Genomic DNA, 23,334 nt, shown 5'->3' with positions numbered 1-23,334 from the left:
GGGAGAATCACTTAAACCTGTTTGCCTCAATTTCCTCATTTGTACAAAGAAAACGCCTAGAGTCGTTATGAAGATCCAATGAGATAACATTTGTAAAGTGCTTAGCACAACGCCTGACACATAGCATGCACTTAATAAATACTTGTATTCTTCTTTCCTTTGACAGCATAAAGCTTTGAACATTGTTAAAAATTTGCCAGGGATCAAAGTCAGTTGGGACACACTGGTGTGGGGGAAAATCTCACACCGGGTGAAGTTATGTACAGTATTTCTTGTTTACATACCATTTTTCCAATTACAAAATCCTTTAAGTATATTACCCAATTTTTATCTTCATTAATATCCTTGAAGTAAGAAACAGTAAATACTAGAACCAGGACTTGAATGTCCCCAGATGCCTTACTCTCTGCTGCTCCCCAAAGTCTTACCATCTCCACTTGGTAGACAAGGGAGCTCAGGCTCAGACAGGCCCTCAGACAAGGGTGACACGATCCAGGTCACACAGCCTCAGAACCCTTTGACTCCTACTCTAATACCCATCGTCACCCACAGCAGCTCATTGGATGGGATGATTTCTAAGACGTTATTCCCCATATCAAACCCCGTAAGGTTCACTGAATTCCTTCCTGCCCCTGCTCCCTGGGCTCTCACCTTCTGCATGCCCAGCTGGCAAGGCCCTACGTAGAGAGGGGGAGGAGTCTCTGTGCTGGTGAGAGAGATGTTGTCCTGGCTTGGGAGATCCATCTCCCGGATCACTTGGGGCTTCAACTTCCCGTATCGCTGGCTGCAATGACGAATGCTCTTGCGCTGCCATTTCTGGTTGGTGTCACTGTCCTTGCTGACCCCAAACCAGTCAGCTGTGCCCCTGGAAGATGAGTGAGAAGGAAAGCAAGCCTGAGACAGGAAGAGTGGGAGAAAGGGATACCCCTCCCCTTCCAGAAACTAGGGGCTTTAAACTCCGCTACCCATCCCAATGCACAGTCCATTCTTCTCCGCTCTCCTTTCCCAGACCCCTGGTTTTACACTGTATCCCACAAACTTCTCTCCTTCCAGAAGGCTCAGGCCCACATCTCACACCCCCCTCCCTCTAACAGCTGGATGATGTTTCCCTCTGGCTTCCCATCCCAACTCCAGTCCTTGTTCCCTTTCTTTTAATTTGACTGCAGCTTTCTCTGCATCAAGTAAGAATCATCTGGTATTCCTCCTCCCAGTTTTGGCAGCCTGGGGAAATCCAAGTGTAACCAGTCTGGCTCATCTCTCCAACACAGCACTAATATTCCTCCTCCACCACTGCCTAGGCTATGGGGAGGAACCATGAGCTCCTCAGTCTTTCACCTTTCTCTCCACTTACTCCTGGTCAGGGGGAGAGAAAAGACACTGCCAAGAAGCTGGACAGCCCTGTGGACAGAAACCTAGTGCCAGGCCTCATGGCACCCTGACCCACTGCATGCCTATGGACAAACTGCCAGATGTTCCCAGAGTCTTTCCCCACTTACCCACAGTAAATGCACTGGGATTAGCCATCACTCAGGGCAGAAAACTAATCCCTGGCATTTGTACAGCAGGTTTTAAAATTCTCTTTCCATTCTTTATTTAATTTGATCCTTACCATAGTCCTGAAGTAAGGTAGTCAAGAATAATCAATAACCATTTGACAGAAAGGAAAGAGTAACTCTGAGAGATTAAAGTGCTTGCCCAGGGTCACACAGAGAGTTACAGAAAGAGCCAGGATCAGAACCCAGGTCCCCTGCCACTCAGGGCAGGGAGGCCACTTCCTACTAGGCATCTGCTTATTGCATGGAAGCCCTGGCACCAGACGCTCAAATGGGCAAATCTCTAGGCAAGAGCAGCCCTACTAAACACAGAAGAACTGAAGATACTTACAAAGCCTTTAGAATGAAGACAACAGAGAAAAGAACGGGGCCGAGGACAAGGGACTTTGGTGCATTCAGACATTCACTGATCAACATGCAAGTGGTATGAAAGCAGCATGCAAAGCAGTGGCCATCCCTGGGCTCCCACAGCCTGCTCAGCATCATCAAGGTTTCCGTCCATGTGCCCAGCAGGTTACACTGGCTCCTACAAAAAGTCTACACACCACACACTTACACACACACACATACACACGTGCAAGGGGCCAAGATAGTACAATGTGAGTGCAAAGTTCAAACACGCACACATACACACACACACATACACACACACGCATACACACACACACACACACACACACACACACACACACACATGCACCCACTTGCCCTCCCTCCAGATACCTGAGCAGGGAGCGAGAGAGCGACTGGCGCTTTCGTAGGGGCCGGCGGGAGGCCTGGTGGCCGAGGATGGGCAGGGTGTGGATTCGTTCAAAGTGAACCTGTCGGCTGCTACTTGGGAGGGATGGGAATGAGGGAGTAGGACAAAGATGCAGGTGAAAGATAAACAGAGAAGAAGGGGGGGAGAGGGAGAGGGAGAAAAGAGAAGAATGAACTGGAGGAGAAACAAAAAGACCCAGAGCTGGAAGACATAGGGGAGAAGTGAGAGACTGAGAGCGAGACAGGAAAAAACTACATCAGTGGCCACGAGAGGCCCAGGAAGCTGTTAGCAGGGGGTGGGAAGAAATGGAGAGAGGACAGCACATGAGACAGACAGAAAGTGCTGGCAAAAGGGAGAGGAGGAAAGGAAGGTGCGGAATAGAAACAGGTGGCATTCTGGAGACACAGAGGGAAAAGGAGAGCAGACAGCCCCTAAAGGGAAGGTATAGAGAGCCCAAGGCATGTCTCCAGGTAGGAGAGGGGTCCCTGTGTCTCCCAGACCCTACTCCTCACATCTACTTAGCAGCCTATGGTAAAAGGGGATCCCTGACCGGCCTCGTGGGAATCTGGGTCTCTGAGATCTGAGCCAACTGCAGCCAGGGAGGACATTTTGCAAGGCTGATTGGCTGTCAAATTACAAAACCCCCAAGATTCAGATTCAGGTAAAAACAGAACAAGACAGTAAACTTGGAATTGCTGCCAAGCGGCAATAGTGTGCTCAGGAGGGTTGGCTTCGTTCCACTATCTTCTAGAGCAGAAATTCTCAACTTTTTGTGTATAAATAATCTTTTGACAATCTAGGGAAGACTCCTTCGAAAAAATAATGTTTGTTTTGAATAATGTTTTTAAAGGCACTAACTAAAATACAAAGGATGACAAAGAAAACCAATTAGATTAAGTAGTTATCCAAATATTAAATAAAAATTCAAATTTAAGAACCCTGCTCTAGGTTTGGCCACCATGGGAAGGCAAGCACCAAGCTCCCACCCTCCTGGAAGGCTGACACACCCTGATAACTCCTCCTGCTGGCCAAGGCACAGATACAGAAAGATCCTGACCCTGGGCCCCTGTTTCCCTTTACATACATTCCCCTCTCCCAAGACAACAAGGGAAGCCAGTGGGTTCCCACTGCCTGTGTCTCCCAGGAATGGGCTCTCTGTGCCTGCCAACAGATGCCCTCTTTCCCCTTCTATCCCCTTCCCCCTACCCTAATTCTCCTGCAAACCCTTGTTCCTTTTTCTAACTGCTGGCCACTGCCCATCCTCCCTCCACCCTACCCAGGCTTTGTGAATGCACATGTAGCACACAGGGCCCATGACCAAGTCCCAGCCAGGATTCCAAGCAGATCAGAAGTTATTGGGAAGTTTCCCATTCCTGGAAGAGCAGCTGGAAGGGACTGGAGAGTTAACTTCCCTTCTCTGGAATGGGACCTTTCCAGTGCACACGGCCAGCAGAAGAAGCAGCATTAGAATCCAGTCCTTGGACTCTAAAACTTCTAGTCAGAGAGGCTGAATGACCTCGTGTATGGGAATCCAAGCTGCAGTTCTCAGGGGCCCTGGGAACAAGAGACCATTACCTGCGTATGGTCTGGGTGATGGACGTCTGTCTTTGCAAGGCTGGGCGCCGGGTTGGTTCATGGGGGGATGGTACTCGGGCACTTTCAGCTGGCATGCTGATACTCCGAAGAAAGGCCTGGCGCTTCAGAGGCTATTGGAAAGAGGGGAAGTAAGGAGGGTGAAGGTTACCACTGTACTCCCACTCAACATGCTCCCAGTCATTTCTATACCTCCTTTTACTCATAGTTCTTGGAAAGTTCAAGGGAATCAAGGAGATGAGATGAGACAAGATGAACCACCTCCCTTGGATCCCCACAGCAAGGCTCTGTATTCCCCTGTTTGTGCCCAGGATTTAGAGGGACTTGGTTTGGCTGGTAACTGGATCTCTGAGGGAAAGAGCAGACTCTTCTGCCCCACACCTGAAAGGTCCCCAAAGAGTTCTTACCGGCACAAAGATGGGCTCCTCAACTGCTGAGGCTGGGGCCGGGGCTGGGGCTGGGGCTGGGGCTGGGACCGAAGCTGGGGCCGGGGTCGAAGCTGGGATGTCCAGTTTGAGCCATGGTGGCTTCTTTCGCTGTAAGCTGCTAGAGCTGTCCCTCCGAGCCTCAGTCATTGTCCCAGCTCAGGCGGCAGGCGGGCCTAGGCACAGAGAGAGGTAATGGAGACAGAAGCCTGGCTCTAGGGCTTTTCAATGATAATATGATGTGTACAGAGGGACAGACCCCTCCACTCTCTTCAGCTGGTGCTCCTGATGGATGGATTCCCAAGGGCAAGAACCAGCTTTTTCCCAGATCCCACAACAACTAGTATGAGAGAGGTTACGGAGATGGGCTAAGAAAACAGAGAGACATAAAAGGAATCTCTCTTATCCCATCCCATTTATCTGGCAAAATGCCCTGGCATGCATGCCCCTCTGGCCCCAGGGCCACTTCAACTTAGCTACATATTCCCTAAGAACCACCAGAGGGAGCCAGGTCCTAAGAAATTTTGCAAGCAGTGACTAGGAACAGGACAAAGAAAGTTTCTAGTATCAAAGATTCCCAAAGCAGATTCCTGGTGGCTATGGACAGAGCATAGACCCAGATCCTCTTAAACCTACTGGCCTTGTCCCGAGGCTGGCAGAAAACCATAGAAGGTTAAACCTGGAAGACTTCGGAATACAGAGTATGTTAGACCATCAGAGCTAAAAGCATCCTTTGAGCAAAGAAACAAAATAGCTGGCAGGAAGGGAGCCTGGAAAGCACAGTCCCAATCCCTTTGTTTACATTTGGGGAGACCGAGGAACAGAGAAAGGCAGCAATTTACCTAAGACAATGACAGAAATGACTTCCCTTCCCTGTGGTATACACCTTGCTACTGTAGAAAAGCACTCACTCAGCATACGCCTGGCAATACTGAAGCATCCGTGCGCCGGGTGGCGTGAGACTCATTCCCATTCACCCTTCAGAGAGAAGTCCCTCTGGCTGAACCCCAGCCAAGCTCCTCATATACCACCCCCTTCTCTCCCCACTCTTCCCCGACAAACACATACTCCTAAGCCCACAGCAGGGCCCCTCCCTGTCTATTAGCTGTGGAAACTCAGCCAGGGCAGGAAGGTTTCATAGCCTTGGAGGGAAAGGGGTCAGACATATGAAGGGCTGAGCTCACAGGACAAAGAGCCCTTTGACAATCCGTGCAAGGAGGGTGTTAAGCAGGGAGAGAGAGGAGATTGAAACATGAATGCGGGGGATGCTCAGCTCTTCCAGGGTCCCTGACCCCACTGGGGATGGAGCCAAAAAACAACAGAATCTTACAGCAGGAGAGGACCACAAAGACCACCTAGACTCATGCCTTATTTTTAGAGAAGAGAAAGCTGAGATCTGAAGAGGGTAAAATATCTCATCCATGGTCCCACAGCTAGAATGTAGGGGAGTCAGAGCTAGAACCCAGGTCTCCTATATCCAGTCAAGGCCTCATTGTATGAAGCCACAGTGCCCCTGCTTCTCTGGGAGTCCCGTTCTGTCCCTGCCCTCAACAAGGCCAAAAATATTTTTTTAGAACTATCAGACAGAAGCTAGAAGCCCAGTGTATCCAGGCCTAGAGAACACAGTCAGGCACCACATTGCTGAATTCTAAAGCCCAATAGGTATTTAGAGCAGGAAGCCAGCAGCTTCAGAATACATAACAGCTGTCCAGACTGGCTGAGCTCCTGAAAGTACCTGACAGGGGCCACAGCCCAGACTGTAAAGAGGTTCTATAAAGGTCCAGATAAATAAATCCCTGGATGACAAATCCCAAACAAGTTAGCATCCATATTCTTCAAAGCCCAGTTCAGATTCCATAATCCTCTGACAAGTCTGCGAATTCCTTCCCTTCCACCACTGAGGTGGAGTGAGTGCAAATTTCACTTCTGACACTTGCTACACATGTGACCATGGGCAAGGCACTTAACCCAAGCCTCAATTTCCTCAGCTGTAAAATGAGGAAGATATTTAGTGTCTACCTCATATAACTATTATGAGCATCAAATGAGATAATTTATGTAAAGTGCTCTGCAAATATTAAAATGGTATGTAAATTACCTAAGTTATTACTGTTACTCTAGGCCCAAATCATCACCTCCTCCAAACTAATCCATAAAATGAACAGGTTCGATCTCCCACTTATGATGTTTTCCATACTAAAGGCCAAATTCCATAGTAGATCCTCAATCTACATTTCCTGTAACTTTGAAAGACTCAAGAACTCCAATCAATTCAATGACCAGAGTTCCAGAATACTCAGGATGAAACAAGCCACCCAGATCCCGACAGGGAGGTGACAGACTTCAGACTGAGACATGGCCAATGTGGGGGAACTGTCTTGCCTGATTTTGCATATTTGTTACAAGCATTTTTTTTTCAATAGTGGGGGAGGGAAAGTTATATTTTCATGAACTGAAAAAAATGAAATTGAAAACATTCTTATATTTGTTCACTGATATTGACAGCAAACTTCTCAGGTAAATTTGCATCCTTGGCCAAACCATCTCAGTGCTGTCTAATCAGAACAAGAGGGAATCAGGGGACCCATACCACAGAAATGCAAACTAAACAAGAGGTCAGCTACCAGAAGGGCTGAATGAGGGAGCACCCTCCACCTCTCTTCTCCTGAAGCCTCATCCCAAGTCACCAAAAAGCCAGGAGGCACAGAGAGAGATAGAGACAGAGACAGGACAAACAGAGAGACAGACTCTGGCCAGCTCTCAGACACAGAATTGAGAACACCTTATGGGGCTGTAATCAAGTTAGGATTACCTTTAATTAATGCCCTGTCCTGGACCACATGGTTTCATTTTAAGGCCAAGGAAGGAAGGAAGGAAATGAAAATTGGGAAAGGAAGCAAAGAGAGGAAGGAAAAGGGAAAGAAGTAGAGGAAGAGAAGGGTCTCACTCAGAGAAGTCAAAGGTTCTAAAAAAAATCACTGAAGGTTAGAGCTAGTAGCAACTCAAGCAGTCTGATGAACTCATTTTCTGCCTGGGAAGACTAGGGTATACCCCAGCCTCAGCACTTCCTCCCTGAACCCCCTGGAAATCTGCTAAAAGGGGAACGAATCATAGGGGACTCCACACCACTGGACACCCCTAGGGACCCTCACTGCTTGTGTTCTCAGAGGTTGCTAGCCCTGTATCATTCAGAGGAAATCCTTCTGGTGCCAGTGCTGCTGACTCTGGTGTTGGGTTCTAGCCTCAGCCCTACCACTGAGGAGTTATGTTTCCTTGGGCCAGTCACTCACCCTCTCTAGGTCCCAGTTTCTCCTGATAAAAATGAGATCAGACCAGATCTCAAAAGCTCCCCTATAGTTCTAAGGTTTTACCACCACTCATTCTGGTCACACCTAGTCATGGCCCCAACCCCATATTGGCCATTTTGATTTTAGATTCCCCTCTCCTCCAGGAGAATCTCTGACTACGGATTACCAACTTAGATCTCCCTGATCCATAGGGTTCTACCCACTAATGAGGCTGAAGCTGTATATAGGGCAGAATGGAAAAGAACACTAAAATTAAAGAGAGAAGACATGGGTTCAAGTCCTAACTCTGGCTGATTCGCTATGTGACCCGGTGTAATTACTTTCCATCTCTGAATCTCTGAAAGCAGGATGAAGGCAATGGGTTAGATGACCTCTAACCATCCATGGATTTATTTCCTGGGCTGGAAGGGGAAAGAGGGAGGGACTGGCATTCTCCTCCTTCCATTCCCCTAGACCTCTGGCAAACCAAGAATGAGGTTGGACATCAGTGAGTAAGCAGGGTGTGTAAGGTCACTCAGGGAAGATGGCTCAAATGACCAACTGTCCAATTCCTCCATGTCTGTCTATCTGTCTGCCTCCAGGCCTGCTGAGGGCTGCATTTCTGCAAGATCCCCTTTCCTTTGTGTCTGGCCTCTCCATGTAACCCCTAGCACAGTTAGGGGTCCAGGATCTGTCCCCTTATCTTATCCTTCTCCCAAGCCCCTTCACCCTTTCTCCTATGGGTTCTGAGAATGAGGGAATGTCCTGGACTTTACTCCCCTACCCCACCCCAGCATATTCTCAGTTCAGAGCAGAGCTCATATTTGGGGGAAGGAACATCAAGATTCTCCACACCCACAAGGCCAACTGTGCTAGGGGCCTTGGGAATCCAGGCACACCCTGTACACACATGGCAGCCCCCAACTAACTGTGCAGTATCAGACAGATAGGAATAGGGACAGGAATGGAAAAAAGAGAGGGAGGGAGAGAAGAGGGATGGGGAAAGCGAGACAAAGAGAGGGGAAGGGGAGAGAGGGAGAGAGAAAAGAAGAGGGAGATACTTTTCTTTTCAAAAATGACATCGTAACAATAACAGCCGCTCACATTTCTACACTAGGGCTTACAAAATGCCAGGATTCTCACCCTAAAGACCCACACGGAGTACGTAGTGAAGATAATAATACTACTTACAGATTGCCTAAAGGTTTGCAAAGTCCTTAACATTTTATCTCCTTTGAACCACAACAACCCTAAGGAAATTAAAACTAAGGAAGGTTGTGATTTACTGCAGTCTACATAGCTAGAAAGTGTGTCCCAGGCAGGATTCAAACTCAGGTCTTCCTGACTCCAAGTAGGAATGAAAGAAGTATTCATTAAGTGCCTACTACATGGCAGGTACTATGCTAACTAAGCCTTTACAAATATTACCTCATCTATTCCTCATAACAATCCTGGGTGCTATTATCGTTCCCATTTTACAGTTGAGAAAACTGAGGCAAAGAGAGGTTAAGTGATTTGCTCAGGGTCACACAGTTAATTAAGAATCTGAGGCTAGATTTGGACTCAGGTCTCTTGAGTCCAGCTCCTGAACTGTTTCTATGGACCACAAGGCATCAAAAACAAATCTCGCCAATAAAGTCTTGTGATGTTATAATGTATAATGTGGTTGGTCTATTATGATGTTCTGGAGCCCCAGGTTTTGACTGATCTGACCCAGTGATCCTCTCACTAGGAGGAAGGTCACATATGCAGCCCTTGGCAAGTCAATTCCTGACCTGCCCTGGCTTGGCAGCATATGGTTTCTGTTTCTCTTGAGTAGTCCGTCCTGACAAATGCATTCATGAAACAGTTTGTGGGGTGAAAGGGTGAGCCTAGGACTGGTCTGGTCCCCATCTTGGGTCTCTTCAGCCCTACAGCAGTCTCTTACCAGTACATTTGGTCACCATCTTGACCAGCTGAGGTCTACACATCTACTGACTGAAGCAGGGAAATGGCTAGGGAGGTGACAGAGGGACAGGCATCCCTGAAGGAGCCTGAGAAATAGGTTATCTTCATGGGATCATTGATTTAGAACTAGAAAGGGCTAGAAGTAGAACTTTTAAAAATTATCTAATCAGAAAGCAATATGGCAGTAATTAGGTTTAGAGCAACATCTAATACCATATCACAGTAATCTCAAAAAAGGATACATGACTCAAACATTAAACTCATACCAGAAAAAAAAAATGGAAGAAAAACAGTAGATCAAGTACACTTTACAACAATGACTAGGGATAGACCTGCCAAGCAAAAGACAGAATCAAACACAAAAGAGAAAATAAGCAATTTTGATTACAAGTTAAAAGGCTTTTATGATACATATTTGTAATGGGCTTTGTTTTTCTAGCCTTCTCAAAGAGTGGGGGAGGGGGAAGGAGAGAAGAGGGAGAGAATGTGGAACTGAAAGTCAAACTGAATTTAAAAAAAAAGCTTGACAAATAAAATTAACATGACTAAGACATGAAGGGAGGTGGTCAATTATGGAAATATATGAAAACTTTTTTCAAAACCGTGATCTATTAACAACTACACAAAAAATTCCTCTAAATCACTAATAACCAAAGAAATGCAAATCAAAACATCTCTGCGATCTCAACTCAAACCCAGCAAACTGCAAAGATGTTAAGTCAATGGGGAAGGGTTGTGGAAAGATAAGCAAGCTGTGGGACCTTTAAATTGCTCCAACCATTCTGGAAAGCAACTTGGAATTGTGCTAAGAAAGTCACTCAAATATCCTTTTGACCTAGACTGCTATGACTATGCTTTGACTATGACTGCTAGGCATACAGCAGAAGGTGATTCTATGACAAAAAGAAATGCACCAAAATATTCATGGAAGCACTTTTTGCCATAGCAAAGAAGCGAAAACAAAGTAGACGGCCATCTATTGCAAGGGCTGAACAAATTCTGGTACATGAACATGATGAAATGTTACTGAATGTAAGAAACAACGAATTGGATGAATTTCAAGAAGCACAAGAGAGCTTATATGAACTGATGCAAAGTGAAGCGCAAAGACCCAGGAGAACAACAGACACATATGACCAAACAATCTAAATTCTGTGGAAATTACAAAGGTCAATCTTAAAGAGATGAGAATGTACTTCCTTCTCCTCTTGGCAGAGGGGAAAGACCATGGATGCAGGACATTGTATATTATGTCAGACTTGGCTGCTGTGATGATTAATTATGGGGTTTATATTCTTTTTTTGAAGGATAGCTCAATGAGAGGGAAAGAAAGGAATGTTATATTGGGAAATAAAGAGATATTAAAAACAAAGAGGTTAATAAAAAAAATTTAGGAAAAAACCCATCTAATCCAACTTCCTTATTTTATTGACGAGAAAAGTTCAGCAAGATGAAATGAATTGGCCAAAATCACATGAACAGGGAGTAGAAAATTCATGATTCAAATCCAGGTTGTCTGACTCCAAATCTAGTGACCTTTTCTGGGCAGGCATCTGTTAAGGGGATGCTACCTAGTCATCCTATCACAGAATCTCAGAACGTCTGAGGAGAGGGATACTTCAACACCCTCACGGAATGATGAAAAGCCACTCCCATTTCTCCAGTCTTTAGAGATTTATAAGGCACTTTTTTTATAGAAACCTTGAGTTTTATTGCTATTTGGGTAACTAAAGCTCAGAGAGGTGTAATTACTTAACTGACTGGGATTACAGAGCTCTGGTTCATAAGGTCACCAACTGGACCAGCTCAGGAACGTAGGCATACGCTGCCTAAAAATGCACCAACCAACTTTATTCCCTCTTCAACAAAAATAATCATAATTCTAACAAAGAAGTGCCCTCATTCAAGGTCAAACAGCTAGTTAAGCTTCCAACTTAAGGTGAACACAGGTCTCCCTGGCTCCCTTCCAGTATGGTAATTTTATATCATTTATATCAGACTTCTATTCCTAGTTATCAACCTATTCATGAGTGGGAGACTCTGGATAAGAACTCCATCCAAGCCCTCAGGCATTTACGTGTAACCAAACAAACAAAAAGCAAAACAAAAAAAACCTGTTAAGCAAAACAGATCAACACAAAGTCCTCATCAGACAGTGTATGTAAGGTTCCCCTTCTGTAGTCCCCCACCTCCTTACTTCAAAGAGGGGGAGAGATGCATATTCAACTCTTCTACGGGGATTGAGATCAATCAATGTTGGTGGAACAGCATGGATCAGAGACTTAATTACAGGAACCCTAATTCACACAATCTAAGGATTCCCAGACTCCTCGGGAGGAACTAGAGCTAAAGCCTCCAGTTTGGTAACAGAGAGTAGTTGGAGCTGGGGACCCTGGATTACTACAGCAATTACTACAGTAATCCAGGTTGTGCTTAATGGTTTTTCTTTGTTAGAAGGGATGTATCATTGGGTTGTTGTGGGGGAAGGGACAGTAAACCTGAAATGACTGATATAAAAAGGCATCTCTAATTTTTTTTTTTTTTAAGAACAGTTAATAAATGCTTTTGGTGTACACAGGATGTACCCAGGATATTCAGCCATGAGGGAGGCAGGAAGAAAATAATAACAGCTCATACTCCCATAGTGCTTTCCTCAAAGTATTATTATCTCTATTTTACAGATGAGTCAATTGAAACAAGGAAAGACGCAGTAACCCAGGACTAAAAAAGGTCTCCTGACTCCAGGTCACCTGGGCTCCAAATCTACTGCCCTTTTCTTTACACCCCAGATGATTTGTATATACGCATAAACTGTATATTTGAATATGTGATCCTGGACTCCTCATTCTCCCTGATCCCACATATCCCATGAGTTGCCAAACTGTGTCATTTCTGTCTCTAATATAATATCTCTTGGATCTAGATTCTCCTGACTACTGGAGACCCTTATGACCTCTCCTCTGGACTATCACAATTGCCTCCCATCTGGTCTTCCTGCCTTCAGTCTCTCCCTTCTCCAAACCATCCTCCACAAAGCTGCCAAACTGATTTTCCTAAAGCTCTCCACTACTTCTAGTACCTTTTTTTTGTGGAGGGAGGAAATTGAGGTTAAGTGACTCACCCAGGGTGACATAGCTACTAAGTGTCCGATCCTTTCTAAGGATCCTGTTTAACTCAGAAGGCCCTACCCAACTCAGTTCCAACCTATTTTCTCATCCTCATTCTATGTTACTCCCCTTCCATCCAGCCCCCGTTGTCCTTGCTATTCCATCACCTGTCCTGGTGCCTTTGTTACTTACTATCCCTGCCTGTCTCACTCCGGCCAGGGCCAGTTCTGTACCCACACCAAGAGACATGGGGAAACTATTTCATTGTGGTTTCATCTTCCTTGCTTTTGTCTCTTCATGTATTTTATGAACCTTCTCCCCCTCCCCCTAACTAATGGGAGGACTCGGAATTGTATCAGTGGAACAAATGCCCCCAACAGAAACCCATCCAAGTATGCCTATTTATATAGTCAATCTGACCTAACCATTCTTATGCTTCGACTGCCACATCACAAGTCAGCAGTTACAAGGCAGCCATCAGAGGCCTCAGTGGGGTGGGAGCTGAGAATCAGGTGGAAGCAGAGGCAGCTCCAGGCCAGGAAGGGTACCGCCCAAGATGCCTTGAAGAACCCAATGCTCTAAGGAACCTTATGCAGGTTATCTCCACTAGTTGAACCTGATCTGGACCCAACCTAATCCCACTGTCCTCTTATTGGTAGCCAGGAAGTCTCCCTGAATTGGGAAGGCTCTCTATTCCCACATCCAAGAAGGCAAGGAAAGAAAATGAAGGAAGTAAAGCTCATCCTGGCCCCTCTTGGCTTCAGCTCTTGTTCATTAAAAAAAATATCCCCGAGGCTTCACCTCAGGGACATAGGATCCAGAGAAAGCACTGGATTTTGAGTCTTAGATTTGCCACTTACTGATGAAGTCATAGAGAAGTCACTTCTACTCTCTGGCCTCAGTTCTTCATCTATAAAATGGGGATAATAATACTATTACTGATATAAAGAAAAGTACCCCCAAAACCATAAAAAGGTATACTCATATAAGCAATTATTAACAAGACTAACATTCTACTTTTGCTGCATTTTCAACATCTCTCTTCCTACTATGTCCTACAACTTTAGTAAACTGTTAGAAGATAGTGAATGAAGTACTAGATGTGGAGTCAGGAAGATCTGAGTTCAAATCTTGCCTCAAGCACTTGGTGGAAAGGTGACCCTGGAGAAATCACCTTTCAAAGCCTCAGTTTTCATATCTGTTAAATGGGGGTGTTAATAGCTCCTACCTCCCTGTAGGGTTGTGAAAATCCAATGAGAGAACGTATGTAAAACATCAAGTCAAGTAATAATAGTAGGAGTGGTAGTGGTGCTAGCTAGCAGCCTTTATTATCACCCCCTTATAGTAAGGTATTGCCTTCTAGTTCTTTCCACCTCCACTCTTTATTTTGCATATTTCTAAGCATGTCACACTTCTGATCAAAAATCTTCCCCCACTCAATCAACTCCAGTGGTTCCCTATTACTTCCATGATCAAACAGGGTCTTTTAGAGCCCTTCATAGCATAACCCCTCCTCTCTTTCCAGTCTTTTTACACCCCACTCCCATCTCCTCCTCTTCCTTCTTACTCCATTATCCAGCGGCAATGGCCTCTTTGCTGTTCCTCCCAAGTTATGTCCCCGGTTGCCATTTCCCCGGCTGCCCTCTCCCTCCTCCTCTCCATCTCCGGGCTCCTCAAATCCCACCTTCTACAAGAAGTCTTTCCCAGCCTTCCTTAATTTTACTGCCTTCCCTCTGAGATTATCTCATTTATCCTGTCTATACCTTATTTGGACCCAGGTGTTTGCACGCTGTCTTCCCCCTTAGGCTGTGAGCTCCTTGAGGGTAAGGATTGTTTTATGCCTTTCTTTGTAGCCCCAGTGTTTCACACAAGCCCACCACAAAGAAGGTGCTCAATAAACGCTTATCAGTTTGACTTGACTTACCCCATTATTCAAGAACTTCCAACACCTAAATTCTACCTACCTTTCCAGCCAGATCTCATATCAATTCCCATCCTTTTACCCACCCTACGTTCACCCAACTTGAAAATTCCCCATACATGACCTACCTCTCCCACCTCTGAACCCTACCTACATCTGGATCCCCACTCAACTCCATCTACTGAATTCCCATCTGCCCGGTAAAAATCTATGTTATGACTAATGTGAAAATGTTTGGTGTGAATGTATATGTAGAGCTTATATCAGATGGCATGCCTTCAGGGGGAGCAGAGGGGGGTTGGAAGGAAAGGAGAGGGAGGAAATTTGGAACTCAAAAGCTTATGGAATTGAAGGTTGTAAATTAAAAATAAATAATTTTTTTTTTAATTTAAAAAAAGAATGTATATGTAGAGCCTATAACAGATCCCATGTTATCTTGGGGAGGTGGGAGGAAAGGGAGGTGGAGAAAACTTCAAACCTCAAAAGCTTACAGAAGTAAATGCAGAAAACTATAAATAAATAAATATGTCTGTTGGCTAGCATAATTATATTACTACCACAAATGCCACCTCCAGGAAGCCTTCTCTGCTTTCCTCTGTTGGTTCCGAAGTTTCCCCCAACTAGACTATCACATACCAACATTGCTTATATCTCATGTAATACAATGTAACAGATATCATTGTCTTAACAAAACTTTGTATCTCCTTCAGTGCCTAACTCGTAGCCTGAGCTCTCCGAAGGCACTCTCTGCTCCCTAATAGGACACTGGAGTCCATTCCCACCCCACCCTGTCCTCTATTGTATTCAAATCCTCCTCAGTCTTCCAGGCCTGCAGCCCATACCACCTTTATCAAGATGCCCTGTCTAACCACCCCAGATCTGCCAGATTTCCCCATCATCTAATTCCTCAGAGCACCTGCAGAACAAGCTCTTTAAACTCCATCCTCCTCCTCCTCCTTCCAATCGTACTCTTCTCCTCCCATCACCCTGCACACAGACACACACATACAGTGTCTCTCTCTGCCTCCTGTCTCTCAGTTTGTCTCACTAACACACACACACACACACACACACACACACACACACACACACACACACACACACCTCTTTCTGGGTACAGGGCATGGCATAGCAAAGTTATGATGACTGTCAGTCATGTAGCCCTACACCATACCTCAGCCTGGCATCAACAGTGAGTGGGAGCAGGAGCAGCAGCAGGAGGCTGGACTCAGGCCCAGTTCCCACCCACAGTCTCCTACTGCAACAAAATCCTGCATTGGAGGCAAGTTCTAGTCCCCTTTTCCTCACCAGCATGAGCAGCCTGCCCTAGCTCAGTTTCCCCATCTCTGCAGTCTTGATACTCTTACTGGCTACTCTGGGAATATGAAGCCCCTCAGCTTCCTCTCCCTTCACTGAAGGATGCCCCTTATCTCCCACCTTCTCTTCTCCAGGAAAAAAACCACCACCAATTCCTTGGCCCTTAATCTGTGGCTCTTCCCACAATGCTTCCCACTAAGCATGACTCTCCCACGGCAATCAATCCCATCCAAGGGTCATAAAGGTTTCCCAGCACCCTTATCTCTCCTACACTGTCTCCCCAAGGGGGATGCTCTCAGGCAGAAGTAAGGGGCTGGATAACAACAACCCATTTGATCCTCATAACAATCCCGGGAGACAGTGCCTATTATCATCCCTATGGATGTGACCAGGCTATGACTGAAGTTCTTAGGTTGTTTTCCCCAGAACTTAGCAAGAATGAAGGAATAGGGAAACAATGCTCTGTATCTGAGGCTCCAGACTCATTTTAGGATTATCTTCCAACTCACTAAATCAAATCAACAAATATTTATTGAGTCACATGCAAAGCCCTATCCCTAAACACCAGCTTCAAGTCAAGACTTAGGGTCTTCTTCCTGGACTGTGATCTCAGGAAACAACCAATTCCCTCTGCCCTTCCTTCTTCCAACATCTGCAGATTCAGTAGCTGCAAAAGCCCAGAGTGAAATCCTAGGCTCCATCAGCTTACTGGCTGTTTGGCCTTGGCTAAGTCACATAATTAGAAGCTACGCAGTACAGAATTACAAAATCTGAGAATTGGAATCTACACTATGAAAGGAATCCCTACTACAGAAAAGTAATCCAGCCTCTGTCTGACCTCCTCCCAAAAGAGGGGACTGTCTACTTCTCCAAGCAGCTGCTCAATTTCTGGAATGCTCTAAGTGTCAAGATGTTTGTCCCAAAGTTGAGTCTAAACTTGTCTCTTTGGACTAAATGGGATCCTAGATCACAAGATCACAGGTTTAGAGATGGTAAGGACCTTTGGGGCCAATGAGTCCAACTCCATTCTACTGATGAGTAAATTGATACACAGAAGTCAAATTACTTGCTCTGAGTCATACAGTTAGTAAGCGTTTTGAGTTTGAGGCAGGACTTGAACTTGGGTCTTCCTCCAAGTTCAGCACTCCACCCACTAGGCCATCTAGGTACTACCTGATCGTTTTTTCACTTTGTTGGGAGGTGAGTAGAAGGTGAATCCCAAGGGGTTCTCACTCCTGGCACCAAGAAAAAAACCACAGTAGTCTGGGAGTTTGACTAGGATAATACATCTGTCAAACCATAAGGCAGGTATCCTAAAATGAGTTCAGAAACCTCCCATAAAGCGGAAAGATAAAAGCTCATTTGGTCTTGATCTTTTCAGTATGAAAATACACTATGAAAGCAGAACCTCACAATCCTTCTAACTTTTAGGGTATTGGAAAAGTGACCCCAGCCAGAGGACAACTGGCTTGTGGTGATCAAGCATGATGTCAGCTCTTCCTCTCCCTGGGAAGCAAAATTCACCAAGAGTTGGATTATTCACCCACAAACAAGCAGCATGAGCTTGGATCAGCCCTTTGTGAGCTAGGTTAGATGAAGGGTTGTCACCATAGCAATCCTACTCAATCCCAAAGGACCAAAGGTTCACACACTTGGGGTTTGTGCGGAGTGAAGCCACCATCAGCAGTACAAAGACTGAATCTCCCTAAGCATGATGGTACCACAGCTCTGAGGAGCGAGCCTTACTTGTATCTCTCAGTTCTAGGTCTGATACAAATGTGTTGTGTGACTTCAGGCAAGCAGCTTCCCTTCTCTGCACCTCCTCCCTTAGCCAAGAAATGAAAGGGTCAGATGAGTCCTCAGTTAAGTCTCTTCCAGCTCTCTATACAGGTCTATATCCAAGCACCTCTAAAATCCCTTTCAGCACTAGCATGCTACATTTCACAGTCCCACAAAACGCAATGCACAAAGAAAATGCATTTACTATCAAAGTAAAGGCACCAAGGATAAGAAATTAGTATTCCAACTTACAAAGAGTCTGGACATTTCATCTGGATCTAAAAACTGCTGTTGTTCAGTTATTTCTGACTCTTCATGACCCCATTTGGAGTTTTCTCAGCAAAGATCCTAGAGTGGTTTGCCATTTCCTTCTTCAGTTCATTTTACAGATGAGGAAACTGAGACAAATGGAGTGAACTGACTGCCCAAGCCAGATCTATACTCAAGAAGAGTCTTTCTGATTCTGGGGCCAAGGCTCTATCCACTGTGCGACTTAGTTGTCCAGCCTCTAAAATACCCCATGACGTTATCTAACACAACCATTTCACTCATCCAATTCCTCCTCTTTGCAAGTAGTCTGTAACCTTTGGGTGAGAGGGCTAACTTCTTATCAATGAGTGACCTGGAATCCCAGGCTGATGGCCACCATTTCCAACTCCACCCCTCCAACAACAGCTTATGGTTCTCAGACATACAATCCTAGCATGACAAAGCTATAGAATTCAGGAGCACAGGTTCAGAGCTGAAAGGAACTTTTGTCAGCCATCTTGTCTAGTCCAACAGTTAAGCTGTCTGTAAGCTGCCTGTCCATCCTTTCATTTTTGAAGTGAAAAGAATATCAACTTCAGAACTGGAAGACATTGATTTCAAGTTCCAATTCTGATAATTATAGGCCATGTAATCTCAGGTGAGTCACGCAAACCTCCTCTCCTTTGCCTTATCTACCACACTTGTAAGATTAAGGTACCACTCACACAAATCTACCTCACAGGTTTGTTGTAAGCAAAGTCTTAACCCAATCACCCCACATGGTTTCTTCCTTGGGAGATGAAACATTCATCCCACCAAAAGGCACGAACCTGGAGTAGGGCACAGGATCCAAGCTCTGCTCAGCTTCAGAGTTATCTGTCCTGAAAACTGACCTTGAGGAGTCTGCTGGATAGGAAATAGGTTTCTGAAATTCTGCGACTTCCCTTTTCTCTAGATGAGAAATAAAACTTACCTAACCTAATAATGACAGAGGATTTCAATAATAAAACTAACCTTTATATAACTGACATTTATATAAATGCTTACTATGTGCCAAGGACTGCGCTAAGCACTTTACAATTATTATCTCGTGATCTTCACAATAACCCTGGGAGGGTTTACATTTTATATATGTGTGTATATATATATATGCAATATTATATATTATACACATTTTACAAATGAGGAAACTGAGGCAAACAGAGGTCACAGAGCTAGAAGTGCCTAAGGCTAGATGGGCTCTCAGATCTTCCTGACTCCAGACCTGGTGTTCCATCCACTTGCCACCTAGTTACCCTCATGAATATGGAGCATCCCTGTGAATATTTATCACTATAACTAGAGTCCTCTGATCACTGAGTTGGGGAGGCATCCAGGCAGCCAGAAATGGCCCCTAAGTAGGAGGTGGGGAGAAAGCCATTAGTATTAGTATGAGTCTCCTTGCTGTTAGTCACATGGCACTCATCTCCCCTCTCCATGGCTTTGCCCAGCTATCCCCAATTCCCAGAATGCTCTCTTCATCTCCCATGTCAGCGAATCCCTCATCTCCTTCAAGACTCAAGTACCACCTCATACAGCAAGTCTTTGCTGATTCCCCCAAGCTCTCAAAACTACCCACTATTTAGTTTATATTCTCTATACATTTATATGCATGGGACATGTAGTCCCCTCCCAAAATAACATAAGCTCTTTGGAAGCAAGGACTATTTTATTTTTGTGTCCCACAATGCCAGAAACACAGTAGGCATTTAATAAATGCTTGTTGATTGACTGATAGGATGGAAGTCGCAGGATGTCAAAGAGAAAAGAGAAAAAGGGACTCTGCAGGTGAGGCAAACTAAATCTGCCTCCTCCCATTTTATGGAAGGAAAATGAGAAGCACAAGTAGAATGACCTGCCTAAAGTCATAGGGAAGGGCTTCACAGACTCACCCCCAAACCATCCCTCACCTGACAGAGCAGTCATAGCTTTTGCGTCTCTCTCCGATGCAACTACCTACACAAAGACCTCTGATTCAAGTGAGGGAGAGCTCACTGGAACTCTTATGATCATTAAATCAGTTCTCCCCACACAAGGGGAGGAACTCAGAATCCACTAAATTGAGGAGACCTGAGATCCAGCCACAACAGCTAGAATTTAGCTTTTTTAGACAGAAGTTTTTCCACAGGGTAAGGGTTGTGATGTGATATCCCAAGGGAAGCTATGAGACTGGCCCCTCCCCTAAGGTGTGGCTGCTAGGGGTGGACCTCCCCCCTGCCCCAGGCACACTATTGAAAAGGAAGAGATAGATCAGCCAGTCTCTAACGCTGAAAGGGGGAAGCCCAAGACACAGAATGTCAGAACTAAGAATCTTCTCTGACCTGGCCACCCCCTCGTTTTACAGAGGAACAGAGGCATTTAGGGGCTGTGGTTTCTGAGAGGGGGGATGGGGAGTAAAGAAGAAGCTCTAAAAGTGTTTGCTCCTAGAGAAACTCTTTCCCCCAACCGCCTGTCAGGGTGACCCAACCCCCTTCCCGGCCAGCCCTGTGCCCAAGTACAGAGTTCTGCTGGCTAGGACGGCCTCCTCCCAGAGACAAGCCAGGGCTTGTCACAGCTCTGGTCACCTGAACAGGGATTCCCCAGAAGGGCACCAGCTTTCCCAGGCTTGCAATCCTACAGGGTTCTCGGAGGTCAATCTCTCTCTCTCTCTCTCTCTTGTCCCAAGGTAAATAAGGAGAGAATCTGGTAGCCCAGCCCCAAGCCTCTGAACCCAAGGCCACTGACCACCAGTTACACCCCCTGACCCTTTCTGCACCAGCCAGAGAGATGGGATCCAGGGACAGTTCTGTGAAGTTGTGACTAGCCATCCAAATCCCAAATAAATGCCCCAGGGATGGAGAGAACCTAGCGCACCATCAGTAGCTTTATCCCCACACATTCCGTAGCTATGCCAAAAACCCCTGGATTCCCTCCTCCCTGTGCCAATCAGCTCCAGTATCAGCCACAATTCATTAATTAAGGTCAGCTCAAAGAACCATGATCACAGCAGTGCCTCCTCACAGGGGGCCTCATACACAACATCCCATCCCCTCCAACTCTGCGGACCTCACAGAGAGATGGCAAGGATCTCAGGAAGTAACCGAACCTAAAAGTGCTTTGGAAACTGAACAAATGCTAATAGCAATAAGGGTGATGAGAAAAGCCTCCGGCAGTCCTAAACCAGGAAGTGTCCCTCCTCCTTTCCCTCTGCTGACACTGGGCTCCCTTGGGAAGGGGGCTGGGGAAAGGCAATGGAGAAAACAAAAAGGCTTTTGCGAAGGGGGAGCTGGGAATCCGGGAGTAGGGGAAGAGGGGGCCTGGATGGCAACAAAGCTATTCATTCGTCAACAGACTGTTCCCCAACCAATGCGAACAGCCCTGATCAGAAGGAAGGTCAAAGAACTCTGCCCCGTTCACTGAGAGACTATCAATCAACAAACATATTTATTAAGCATCTACTACATGCCAGACACAGAGCTAGAAGCTGAGGGTACAAAAAGAGCCCCAAACAGTCCCTGCCCTCAAGGAGCTTATAACATAGCCAGAATAAAACCTCCCGCCAGCTCATCCACTCCTCCCTTATGATTCACATCGAGGAGACTGCTTCCAGGAACCCTTCTCCATCTCTGATCCAGTTAGCCAAGGCTGATTTTTTCCCTACCATCATCCCATCCTTTCTTTCCCTGTTCAGTGTACTTCATTGATTTTAGAAGGAAAGACCCAGTTAAACGCAATATACTACATTCTAAGGTCCCTTGCAGCTCTGATCTGTTCAGAAGTTTATTCTAAAGACTCTGATGGTCTAGGTCCTTCTGCTTCTTGCCTTTCTTTCCTCCCACTTAATCACTGGTCACAAGTCCCCTGACCACATTACCAGGAGTTGGTCTGATTCAAGTGAGCCCTCACTAGACCCTGGCACCCAAGGGTGCCCAGTGGGCCTGTAACATTTAATCCTAATAGATACTAAGCCCCAGCTACATCTCTGGGTCAATGCAGCTGGTTCTGGGGAACCCAGATTGAGCCTACTTGTCTAGGAGGATAAAAGGACCCCCAGGAAGCAGAATGCCCTCTTGATCCAGGCCGATGAGATAAAGGCCCCTTTTACCCAGAGGAGAAAGGGGAACATGCAGAAAGAGACAACATGAGTGACTGATGAATGGGTGTGCATATTTCGGACTATATAAATATATGTAATATGTAACAATGTTACGTTTATTTCTGAGAAGGGGTCCATAGGCTTCACCAGCTATCAAATGGGTTGTTTCAGGACACCCACAAGGCTAAGAATCCCTGACTTAGAGGTACCTGAGGTTTGCTTACACTACAATGGTGCATTTATATGTAAGAGGCTCCAGCTCCCTTGGTCTATCTCAATATCTACCAAACAGATCTGGACATCGGTGCCCACCCAGACACCACCTGCTGCTTGGATGGCAATTGTACAGCTTCATTTCCTTGAACCAGGCCAAAGTATGGACCTTGGATGACAGTGAAGGGCACAACTCCTTATATGAACATGTCCTTTAAATCAACTTATGTATTACAAATAAATCCTACAGTTATATCAGTTTTGTCGGAGGTTCTGTGGTCCTTAACAAAAACCTTTGAGCTCACTGGACCCACCCCCAGGGAGTCCAGGCCAAGAGTACAGTGTCCAGGGGATCTGACCACACCATTCTTACCTAAGGGGCCTTCAGTTGGAGGAGGAAGTACTCAATTAATGAGATCAAACAATTCACCCCAAGGGCAACTGATTAACTCAGAATCATAGAATTTAAGAGTTGGAAGAGACCTATGTGGCTATTCAGTTCAACCCACAACATATAAGGTATCCCACTACAGTATACCCAATAAAAAATGTTTCCTACCCCCTCAAAAAAAATTATCCTGCCTTCATGGGTGGCTCAAAAGTCTCCCTCCTCCAAGGAGCCTTCCCTGACTGAGTCAAAAGAAACACTTGGATTCCTGACCAGACCCCAGCTTGACCAATGATCCTTTTCTCCACTGGATTATATATATGGTTTAGCAGGACACTCTCCTGTTCTATTGGGAGCTGCTGCTGGTGCTCACTGGCTGTGTTTGAGACAAAACACATAAATAAATAACAACGCTCTCTCTTTGCAGCATAAGATTACAGTAGTCAACGCCAACCCTTAGAGACAAAAGATACCCAGAAATTCAAGACGGCATACAGGAGAACCCCTCTGCTATCAGAGAAAGCTACCAGGGATCAAATACAGCACTTGGTACAGAAGACCCAGCGAGAAAACAGAGGGGAAAAAAAAGCATTAAAGAGGGGAGAAAGCAGCACTGGACAATGGAAAGAAAAGCAACCTAAGGAGTCAGGAGACTTGGGATCTGGTTCCAGAGCTGCTGGT

At 45.7% G+C, this 23,334-nt stretch overlaps 1 protein-coding gene across 2 annotated transcripts in view; it reads right to left on the bottom strand.

The window, feature by feature from the left end:
* Positions 1-23,334, bottom strand: part of RHBDF1 (rhomboid 5 homolog 1) — a 45,739-nt gene that overhangs the window by 13,005 nt on the left and 9,400 nt on the right. For both annotated transcript variants that reach the window (XM_072602294.1, XM_072602285.1), the window contains exons 2-4: positions 4,314-4,507; positions 3,889-4,019; positions 652-865 (exon numbers count right to left, since the gene is read on the bottom strand). In XM_072602294.1, coding sequence (XP_072458395.1) covers positions 652-865; positions 3,889-4,019; positions 4,314-4,481 — 513 coding nt within the window. In that variant the 5' untranslated portion in view covers positions 4,482-4,507. The remainder of the gene's footprint in view (positions 1-651; positions 866-3,888; positions 4,020-4,313; positions 4,508-23,334) is intronic.

This window comes from Notamacropus eugenii, chromosome 1 (assembly GCF_028372415.1).
Source record: "Notamacropus eugenii isolate mMacEug1 chromosome 1, mMacEug1.pri_v2, whole genome shotgun sequence".
NCBI lineage: Eukaryota > Metazoa > Chordata > Mammalia > Diprotodontia > Macropodidae > Notamacropus > Notamacropus eugenii.
Note: the sequence above shows the minus strand (reverse complement) of the source record. Positions and strands in the feature narration are given on the sequence as shown.